We start from the raw sequence: 11,612 nt of genomic DNA on the forward strand, positions 1-11,612 counted from the left end.
TGGACTCAGGCATCACTACTTAAGGTTTCAGGAGTGGTTTTAAAGTACAACCTTTAGTCTGGCTAGTGTTGCTCAGTGGTTGAGCCTTGACCCATGAACCAGGAGGTAACTGTTGGAGTCCCAGTCAGGGCACATGCCTTGGTTGCTGGCTCGATCCCCACTAGGGGGCATGTAGGAGGCAGCCAATGGATGATTCTCACTCATCATTGATGTTTCTATCTCTTCCTTCTTCTGAAATCAATTAAAAAAATTTTTTTATAAAAAAAAGTGCAACTTTTAACCACTGGCTTAGAGGTTAAACTCCATTAAACTCACCTGAAATTGTATTTAGTAAAGCAAAATAAAGTATTATAATTTTTTAAAAAATTTAAATCACTGTTTATATTCAATATTATTTCATTATTAGTTTCAGGAATACAGCATATTGTTTAGATAATAATAAACTTCACAAAGTGTCCCTCCTCCAATATTTCTAGTTCCCACCCACCTTTCATCATATATAGTTATAAAGTACTAAATTTTGAATGTATTTATTTTAAAAGTTACACAATTCTTTTTTAAAAAAATTTCTTTCTCTCTCCCTTTCTTTTTAGAGGGGGGGGGGGAAGGGAGAGGGACTAGGGAAAGATAGAAGAGAAACATCTGTTGGCTGCCTCCTGCACGCCCCCTACTGGGCTTTTCTAGAATTTTCTAGAATTCTAAAGTTCTGTAAACATGCTTCAAAGGGGTTCATTAAAAATGCCTAAGTACATTTTCTGCAATGCCTTTTTGTTTCTTAACTAGACTACAGCGAGGCAAGAAACAACAGATTGAAAATGGCAGTGGAGCAGAAGACAATGGTGACAGTTCCCACTGTAGTAATGCGTCCACACACAGCAATCAGGAAGCAGGGCCTAGTAACAAACGGACCAAAACATCTGATGATTCTGGGCTTGAGCTTGATAACAATAATGCAACAGTGGCAATTGATCCAGTAATGGATGGTGCTAGTGAAATTGAGTTAGTGTTCAGGCCTCATCCCACACTGATGGAAAAAGATGACAGTGCACAGACAAGGTAAGTGTGCGGGTTAGTTTTAGATTATCTGAATTCAGGAAATGTAATTGGGAGTTAAAGGCAATTTTGCATAAGAAAGAAGGGCAATATTTGCCATCCCGTTGACTGTCAGGGTTCATTTGGATATTCTTGATGCCTAGGTAGTTGTTTTCTTCCTCCATGCTTCCCATCTACACTTGGATATCTGAAAGGAATGACCTGACCCTCCTTCCTAGAGGAGGGAGAAAAAAAGGTCACTTAAATTTCTTAACAATGCTACTGGGGTGCCAATAAACACCAGAATTCTTGCTGGTGAGGATGACACTGTACCTCAGCTTTCTGCCTGCCATTGAGTGCAGATAAACATCAAATATTTGCTCAGTGAGTAATTGATGAGTATACCATACTTAAAAAAAACAACCCAAGATTAGCACTTTTTTTAAAAAATATATTTTTTACAGAGAGGAAGGGAGGTATAGAGAGTCAGAAACATCAATGAGAGAGAAACATTGATCAGCTGCCTCCTGCACACCCCCTACTGGGGATGTGCCTGCAACCAAGGTACATGCCCTTGATCGGAATCGAACCTGGGACCCTTCAGTCCACAAGCCGACACTCTATCCACTGAGCCAAACCAGTTAGGGCAAGATTAGCACTTTTATGCTCAGTCTTAAACATCAGAAAATTGATGAATTTTTTAAACAATAAGCAATTGGTCATATTCTTGCTGCTGTAGACAGCAGGACTTGATCATTGGGTTGAGATGTTCTTTTTCCTCAGTACTGTGTATATTTGTTGGATTTTTATCATTTTATATCACATTTTTATGGATGCTTTTGTGGCCTGGTAGATAGTCTGCTTTCAATAAGGAATTTTTAGATAATAGATGATTAAATTTCTGATACTATTTTATCAATAATAGAGACATTTACATTTTATAGAAATGTATTAGTCCTGTAATCTAATTACATTTTCATTATTAATTTAGAAATGAAATTTCTAATGATTTATTTTTCCAGTGGATAGAGCGTCGACCTGCGGACTGAAAGGTCCCAGGTTCGATTCCGGTCAAGGGCATGTACCTGGGTTGCAGGCACATCCCCAGTGGGAGATGTGCAGGAGGCAGCTGATCGATGTTTCTCTCTCATCGATGTTTCTAACTCTCTATCTCTCTCCCTTCCTCTCTGTAAAAAAATCAATAAAATATATTAAAAAAAAAAAAAAAGAAATGAAATTTTAATGATTTATTTTTCCAGATACATAAAGACTTCTGGTAATGCCACTGTTGATCACTTATCCAAGTATCTGGCTGTGAGGTTAGCTTTAGAAGAACTTCGAAGCAAAGGAGAATCAAACCAGATGAACCTTGATACAGCCAGTGAGAAGCAGTATACCATTTACATAGCAACAGCCAGTGGGCAGTTCACTGTGAGTATTCTATAATAATACAAGTGTAATATGCTAATTAGACCAGACGACCTTCCAGACGAAGCTGCAGCGGCAGGGGCTGAGGCAGAGGCTATGGCGGGGGCCGAGCCCCTTGCACGAATTTCATGCATTGGGCCTCTAGTTTAAAATAATAGGCCATAGAAACTGGAAGTGAATTAACCATCTGAGAGTGGCCAATGGTGGGGTGGGGCCTGATAAAATGGCGCAGGACAGGATCCTGACACCCTGAGAGATAGAGAACAAGGGTAGTTAACTTTTTGATATGTTTTATGAATAGTATAAGTGACAAGTTTATCCTAAGCTTTTTTTTTAAAGGTGGACTTTTAATAATGAGATGGAATACTATGCTTTGAGCAGTTTTCATAATTCTTTCTCTCTTATTGTTTTAGGTATTAAATGGCTCTTTTTCTTTGGAATTGGTCAGTGAGAAATACTGGAAAGTGAACAAACCCATGGAACTTTATTATGCACCCACAAAGGAGCACAAATGAGCTTTTACTAAAACCAATCTGGATATTGAACTTTTTTTATAGCCTATTTCTTTATTATTAAAGATGTATCATCATTACTTTTATGGACAGTATCTTGGATATGTTGTTCAACTTTCTTCCTGAGCCAGCCTTGTTTATACTCTTAGGATCTTTTCCCCTTAATTTAAGATTTCCTTTTTGGAAGGGACTACAGTTATTCAGAACCTTTCTTTCCTTTTAAAAATATATCTAAGTAGTATGTCTTTACAAAGTATGGTTTCATTTGGAGCACTCTGACCCAGGAATTTTCATAATTTTGGACTCTGTTTTTTTTTAAATCTCACCTGAGAATATGTTTTATTGATTTCTATAAAGAGAAGAAGGGAGAGAGAGAGAAACATCAATGTGAGAAACATCGATGGTTGCCTCTTGTATGTGCCCTGACTAGGGTCGAAGCTGCAACCTAGATATGTGCCCTGACTGGGAATTGAACCTGTAACCTTTTGGTGTATGGGATGATGCGCCAACCAGTTAAGCCACCTGGCCAGGGCATGGTTCTGTATTCTTGAGATTCAGTTGGCCATCTTTTTCCCTCCCCTCAAAAGTTTAGGCCTTACAGAATGTGAAATAATACGTATTTTGACTTTTCTTTTTCCCTGGAGTCTTGTATGTTTATAGTTTTCTGTATAAGCTGTAGTATTTTCATGAAGACCAAGGCTCAAATTTACTGTGTTCAAAAATCAGTTCTCATAGGATTATTATTTTCATGGTCTTTTCTTCCATAATCTCTCTCTGTCTCTTTTTCTTTTTTTTACAGAAAGGTTCTTTATGAACTTAGTGTTCATTGTCATGCAATGTTATTTTTTTCCATTTCTCTCCTACTCTAATTTTGGAATTTCTGATCCTGGGAAAGAATCAAACAAAATCTCAAGTTCAGTGAGAACTTGGTTCATTTACAGATTTCACTGAAGAAAGAAATATTATATTGGTCTTATGTAGTCTCCAGGTATATATTTAAAGAGGTCTTTTTTTTTGTATTAGTTCTGTCAGTGCAGTTTCTTTATTATGTATGTTTGATGATTTTCCTATTAAAATATCAGAGATATGGAGATATTTTGCACTTTAGCCTCGATGAAAAGTACAAGATATGTTCAAAGCTTCCCCAATTTTTTCTGTGTTGATAGCTATGTAAGTTAATAACATGGCATATGAACTAACGATATGGGGAAAAATGTTTGCTTCTGTTTGAAAAATGTGTTTAGTATTTTGGGTTGCCATATATCAGTTTATAAATTTGGTGCTTTGCTAATTACACTCTAGAGAAGCAAGTTAACAGAGCTTAGACCTGCCTTGATATGTAGTAAAAGATAATTCTGTAGAAGGATGTCAGCCAGGAGAGTAAAAGTTATTGTCTTCTTAATTTAGTTTTATATTGAGGGACAGTGTTCAGCGTTTGGACCCAGAAGGCTTTATGATGGCAGGTCAGAAATAAGATGGGATTATGTGTTATTTTTCATCCCTGTTCTGATTTCAGGTATGTTTTCAAGTTTGTATTATCACAGTATTTACAAAGACATGTTTGCATTGAGAAATGGACCCTACAGGGTTTTTGCCAGGGAGGAAACAGAACCATAACTAAAGTCTTATCTAGATCTTAGAACTGTTTATCTGTCATTTTTGACATTTTGGGGCCAGCTTGAGGTTTTAAATCTTCAATCCAATATTAAAATGTAAAGGCTTATTCAATTTTTTACCATTTTACTGAAAATACTTAAAATCTGTTTTTATAGTTTTTTTGGTAAACTGTGCCATGAAATTTGAAAACCATGAAAAGTCACGGGAACTTTTGTATTCAATTACTTTTTCTGTTGTAATGTTACATTGTATAGACTATCAGTGCATGCCCACTCAATATAACCCTGGTTTTGTGATATAACTGTTTAGATTTTATTGGTGACATTAGATTAGTGGTTGCATTAAATAACTAAATTCTCATTGTGATTATTAATTGAAATTTTGTCTTTAAGCAAAAAGTTATTTGTGAATATAAGCTTTGTGCTTAGAAAATGTATGTGTTTATATTTGCCAGTTTGGGGGTGGATGTAAATTCTGCATCATTAGTGAATTCATTCAGATCTGTAGTCTTTTGCAAAATATAGTTATAGTTATTTGATAGATATTATAGGTATTTGATAAGAGTATTGAGTGCAGTGTTGTATGTGTGTGTGTGTGTTTGTGTTTTGGGGGTAGGTACTGTTTATCATTACTACCAACCGAGATTTTATAAAGTATTATCTAAATAAATTCTGTAACCACCATCTGTGTTGAGGAACAAAAGGCTCATCAAATGTGGTCAGGCCTTTGGATACATTATCATTTAAAAATTTACTATGGTAAAATACATATAACCAAATTTACCATTTTAATTTTTTAAATATACAGTTTAGTGGCATTAAGTACATTCACAGTATCATGTAACCATCACCACTATTTCCTGAACTTTTTTTTATCATCCCAAACAAACTCTGTACCCATTCAACATTAACTCCCATTTCCTCCCCCCACTCTAGCCCCTGGTAACCTCTGTTCTACTTTCTCTCTTTGAATTTGACTATTTTAGTCACCTTATGTAAATGGACTCAAAATATTTATTCTTTGTGTCTGTTTTATTTCATATATTATGAAGTGTCATCCATGTTGTAACATGTATCAGAATTTCATTCCTTTTTTGGCTGAATAATATTCCATTTTATGTATATAAACATTTTGTTCATCTGTTGATGGACACCTAGGTTGATGGACATTTTTTGCTGTTGTGAATAATGCTGCTATGAATATTTTGTGTACGTATCTGTTCAGGTTTCTGCTTTCAAATCTTTGGGGTATATAGGAGTGAAGTTGCTGGATTGTATGATAATTCCGTGTTTACTTTTAGGAGTCCGAAACTTTTACAGAGTGGCCATAGTATTTTACATTTCCAACAGCAAAGTACAGCAAGGATTCTAATAGCTACACATCCTCACCACTTGTTTTTGTCTTTGATAGCTACACTAATGGACATGAAGTGTTATCTTATTGTGGTTTTGATTTGCCTTTCTCTACTGGCTTGTGATGCTAAGCATCTTTTCATGTGCTTATTGGCAATTTGTATATCTTCTATGGAGCAGTATTTATCCAAGTCTTTTGCCCATTTTTAATTATTTTGTTTTTGTTGTTGTAGGAGTTCTTTATATATTTTGAATATTAATGATCTGATACATGATTTGCATCTAGCTTCTTATTCTGTGGGTTGTCTTTACACTTTCTTGATAGTGTCCATTGATGGACAAAAGTTTTAAATTTTGGTGAAATTCAATTTGCCTTTGTTATTGTTGCCTGTGGTTTTGGTGTCATATCCAAGACATCGCCAAATCCAATGTCATGAAGATTTTCCTGTGTTTTCTTCTAAGAGTTTTATAGTTTTAGCTTTTACATTTAGATTTTTTATCCATTTTGAGTTTTGTATATGGTGAAAGGTAAGGATTCAATTTTGTTTGCATTTGTTGAAAAGACTGCCCTTTCTCCATTGAATTGCTTTGGCAGTCTACTCAAAAGTTAATTGACTGTATGTGAGGGTTTACTTCTGGGCTCTATATTCCATTGGACTATATGACTGTCCTTTTGCTAGTACTGTTGTTGGAGAAATAAGTGGGCCAGATTTTCCTGTTGCTTGTGGGTATGGGTTGGCTCTTGCGACATTTTGAGAAGATGAAATTTCTAAGATTCTTATTGGTGTGGACTTACATTTCTCCGGTTGCAAAGTCGTATGCCTCTTTAACCCAGTCCTGAAAAAGGTATAGGTAGGGGTCAAGCAGAACATAAAGGAAGGCCAGTGTCCAGAGCTTCCGTTCCATGGTGGAGCTGGTTCGATACAGCATTAGGCTAAAGTCCTTTAGTCCATTTTGTGAAGTCCACATGGCCGTGGGCCTCGTGGGCGAATGCAGGGGAGTGCACACCATGCAACAGGAGTCTCAAGAGAGTGAACTTCCTGTGTCTAGGAGTTTAAATATTCAGGTTGTGTGCCCTATTCTGGCCTTTGACTTGTTCCCAGGTGTGACTGGCAGGTAAGCATCTTTCAAATCACTCAGACCTTATTGGGCATGCATCTAAACTGCCTTTGTCCAGTCCCTTCCTCCATGGTCAGCAGGGAATAGACTTGGAGAGTGTTAAATTACAGCTTTCTAGCTAAGCTGTATAAATGTCATGTCTGTATTATCTAGTCTTCTCTTTATTTCTTTTCTGTTAATAATAACCAGGCTATTACAATGGTGTCAGTACCATACTGTCTTCATTACTATAGCTTTGTAATAGTTTTACATATTTCAATCCTCTGAACCCTATGAGGAAGACAGTATTTCCCTTGTACATTTGAGAAAACTGAAGCTTAGGATTCTGACTTGGATAACTAAATACAAAATAATTAAAATGCCAGATGAGAAAAGGAATCTTTTTTTTTTTTAATCCTCAGCAGAGGCTATTTTTCAATTGATTTTTAGCGAGTGGAAGGGAAGGGGGAAAGACAAGAGGAAACATTGGTGTGAGAGAGACATGGATTGGTTGCCTCCCACGCACCCCAGGGATCGAGCCTGCAGCCGAGGTACATAGCCTTGACTGGAATCGAACCTGGGACCCTTTAATCCACAGGCTGATGCTCTAACCATTGAGAAAAACCAGCTAGGGCCCTCATGCAGGAGGCAACCAATCAATGTGTTTCTCTCACATCAATATTTCTGTCTTGCCCTGCCTCTTGCACTCTCTCTAAAAATCAATGGAAAAATATCCTTGGGTGTGAGGATTAAAAAAACTCGCAAAGCAAACCCCGGCTAGGGCGAAAAGGAGTCTTAAAAAATCCCCATCACATTTCTATTTAGAAATACTTGGCTTTTTAAAATACTAGAAACAGTATAAGAAAAGAATATTAGTGTGCAATTGTTGTAACTATAAAAATGGCTTCCTTGAAGTGCTTCTGAATTAATGTAATTATGGAAATTATGAAAACCTGCTCTTCCATAAAAGCATGAGAACTATAAAAGTTGTCAAAATCAACTTAATTTAGTCAGTAAAAACTAACAAGTTTTGTAGCATTTTAAAGTGCCCTATACCCATTTTCTCAGTTCCAGGGTAGACCTGAAAATGGATAGCCTTGTAACTGTGGTAGCTGTGAAACCCAGCAGTTTTGTAGCCTGAGAAGTGGGTTGAAGCTCCCCCTTAAGCCATTTAGATTGGACCTGTTTGGTGCCTCACTGAAAAGCTCTATTCTCAGAGCTTGTCTTTATTTGACCTGACACCCCTCACTCTCTGCAAAGAGCCCTATCTTCAGAAACAGCTGCAATTGTTTAATGTGGCAGCTGCCTTGAGGCAGTGCTAAAAAGAGGCTGACAGAAACAGCAAGGAAAAGCTGAGGGATGACATACCTGTAAAGGTTTGGAAAGGCTCCAAGATATTCTTGGGACTCTAGAGGGCGACAGGCATGTGCAAGGTTGCATTCACACCCAAGGACAAAAGGAGGCACCCGTTGAAGCTGTGGCAGAACGTGCGGCTCTTCAAGCAGGAAGTGAAGGTGAAGGCACAGTGTAAGCTTCATGTTGGAGTGTTGAAGGCATATTTGAAAACATTCTCAGAGCACTTCATCAAGGCTGGGAGAGTAACTGTTTCAGGGCACCTAATGAATTTTCTGTCCAACCTTTAGCTGACCTTTAAGCTAACAAAGCAGAATGTAGTGCTCATATACAGCAAAGAATGCTCACTTTGCAGAATTAGTCCAGGTAGATTATTAAACAGCAAACTCGACAAATCCCAAGGATGTGAAGGGATTCTTTTATCCAACATTGCCCAGTCATATTTCAAATATCTAGTTTCCAACAAAAATTTGCATGTCATGTAAAGAAACAGGAAAGTGTGAGAAAGCCTAGATGTTGGACTTAATGAAACAAAATATTTAAATCAGCTTTTAAAAATATGTTCAAAGAACTAAAGCCATTTTAAAATAACTAATTTGAGAACAGTCTTTCACCAAGTAGAGAATAACAATAGAGAGAAATTATACTAAGAGAACTAAATAAAAATACTGGGTTGGAAATATACAATAAGTGAAATAAATCCAACAGAAGTGCTAATAGATTTGAACTTTGAACACAGGAAGAAAGGAACAAGGGAGCGACCAGTGGGACACCATCAAGTGTACTAAGATGTATAATGGGAGTCCCAGAAGGAGAGGAAGTAAAGGGGCACCTTATGTATTTGAAGAAATGCTTCAAATTTCAAAATTTGGTAAAAATCTACATCTAAGAAGTTCAACAAATGCTAAATAACAGAGAAACTCTTGGAAATAGCAAGAGAAAAGTGACCCATTGCATACAAGGGATCTTTGATAAGATTAACAACTGGATTCTCATGAGAAGTCATGGAGGCCAGGAGGTAATGAATGAAAGTGTTGAAAGGAAAAGGCAGTGAACCAAGGATTCTATATGAAGCAAATTCTCAAAAATTAAAGATATTAAGGTATTTCGTCTGGAGTGTGGCATTCTGAGAACTGAAGTAAGAATTTTGTAAAGATATGGATGAATCTGTATCCTAAATCCTTTACTCCAATGAACCTCACTTAAAATGGATGTTTTCTGTTTTGGTGGATGACCCCTTCAAGGAGTTAGTTACCTTGCAAAAAGCACCATCTGTTTTATCCCTACAATCCCTCATCTTCAGATCCCAGCATGTTCTGGGGACAAGTACAAAGTGCCTCCTGAAAGAGTGCTTTTTTTTTGATCCTGTATACTGATAATTTATGGAGAATACCTGTGAAAATAGATTTCGCGTATGTTAGATCTTGACGTAAGAAACATAATTTTAAAATTGGGTCAAATTATCAGTATGGGTACACTTACACAAGAGAGTACATCAGCTTGAATAGCTGGGAGTGGTTCTGTTTACTTGGTTGAAATTTTGACTCAGCAGTGCTTCATCTAAATGGGCGATGAGGTGCCAAAAATTCCGACACATCATAGAGAAAGGAAATAAAGACTTAGAAGGGGAAATGTTGGAGAGGATTTATGTGATTGGAACGACTCTTTATCATCATTGAGAAATGCTCTGGTGAGAAGAGAAGTAGCACTCTGAAAAGCTAAAATATAGTCTGACAGGACTTTTTGGCCTTGGCTAATTGATCATATGATCCAAAGGACCAAAGAGATCCCATTTGATTTATCTAACTGAAAACTGCAGGTCACTACAGCTACTATAGAAGTTAAGATCCCTTATCCATTTCCCAGGCCTGATTTAATTCACATTTCCAGAGCCTTTTGAGAAAGGACCCTGCTATTTGTATTATGTATATTCGTAGCCTTCTCCAAAGTAACCTGTGGCCATTTACCAGAGCAGTTATTTTTACACCAAGGAAAGAACTCCCTAGACTTTTTGCAATTATTGAACACCTGGTCTTAGTCTCATTTCTGCAAAATATTCTCCGGTGATTAACGAAGTTTTAACCAAAATCCACCACAGTGGCACCCAAACCCTTCAGGTTACTTCTCCCATTTCCTGAGTCTATGGTTAGAGTATTACGATAAGCAACTAGCAGAGCCAACACACTGTAAGAACCAGTTTCTTGTGTTTACCAAATTTTAAAGGAGTGATACAGCTGCCTTTATGTTCCAAATTGTTATGCAAACAAGGTGCTAATGTAGAATTAGATGGAATTTAAAAGGATTTCCTCTTTAGGTTGATGTAGTTCCAAAGTACTTCCTACCAAGTAGTGAAGTTAATATAGAAAAATATGTATTTTAAATAAGTTATTTGCATATCTTATATCAAATTAGGCTCTCGTAAAATTCAGCTTCATCAAAATGTTACGCTAAGCATTTAGCAAAATTTTAAACTGATATTCAACAACATACACTAAGTCAGATGGTCCAAGTACTGATTTGCCTTTGGATTTATAGTAATTTTTATTTTTATTTTTTATTTTTATACAAACAAAGTAATACCATTTCTTTTTGTGCTCATTTGTGAGTTTAATTGTAATTGGCAAGAATTATAGTTTTATTATGGTCATAATAGAAACAAATGCACTTCACATATTCCTTTATTTTACCAAAATGTATGATTCCATTAATTGAAGGGGAAAAAAATCCTCCAGGACTATGCTGTAATAACAAAGATTTTCCCTCGATTTTTGTGTATGTCACTGGAGTGCAGTGTATTAAAAACCTTCAGTTATTTCTCCTCCTTCATCCCCCAAGCTTCATGCTTATAAAAAAGTTACTTCCTTTAACAAATACTTCAGGATAAATATGGATTAGATCCTTGAGACAAAAATCCAAAGTTTATACTAAATCCTTTCATCGAAACTCATTCAAATGTTGTAAGAACAGTATTTATTAATGGAAACAAGATTTTTGTTTCAACTAATTTTCATAATTATGTTAGCCTGGTCTACTTTATACAAAAAATGAGCATATACACACAAACCAAACCAACCAACCCCCCGCCCCCACCACAAATTCAAACCAAAAAAAAAATCCACCCCCAAAACAAAAAATCCTCACTTCGTAAGTGGGCAAGTTTTACATCTGAGGTAGCACAACCAAGCGAATGAATATTTCTATGAATTAACTGAGGCACTTG

At 36.5% G+C, this 11,612-nt stretch overlaps 1 protein-coding gene across 4 annotated transcripts in view; it reads left to right on the forward strand.

Annotated features, from left to right (window-relative positions):
• RNF2 (ring finger protein 2) overlaps positions 1–3,067 on the forward strand; it is a 37,210-nt gene extending 34,143 nt beyond the window's left edge. For all 4 annotated transcript variants that reach the window (XM_006089858.3, XM_014456810.2, XM_014456811.2 and 1 more), the window contains exons 5-7: positions 784–1,056; positions 2,292–2,463; positions 2,874–3,067. In XM_006089858.3, coding sequence (XP_006089920.1) covers positions 784–1,056; positions 2,292–2,463; positions 2,874–2,975 — 547 coding nt within the window. In that variant the 3' untranslated portion in view covers positions 2,976–3,067. The remainder of the gene's footprint in view (positions 1–783; positions 1,057–2,291; positions 2,464–2,873) is intronic.
• The last annotated feature ends 8,545 nt before the right edge of the window (positions 3,068–11,612 follow it).

The sequence above is a fragment of the Myotis lucifugus genome, unplaced genomic scaffold (genome assembly GCF_000147115.1).
Source record: "Myotis lucifugus unplaced genomic scaffold, Myoluc2.0 scaffold_65, whole genome shotgun sequence".
NCBI lineage: Eukaryota > Metazoa > Chordata > Mammalia > Chiroptera > Vespertilionidae > Myotis > Myotis lucifugus.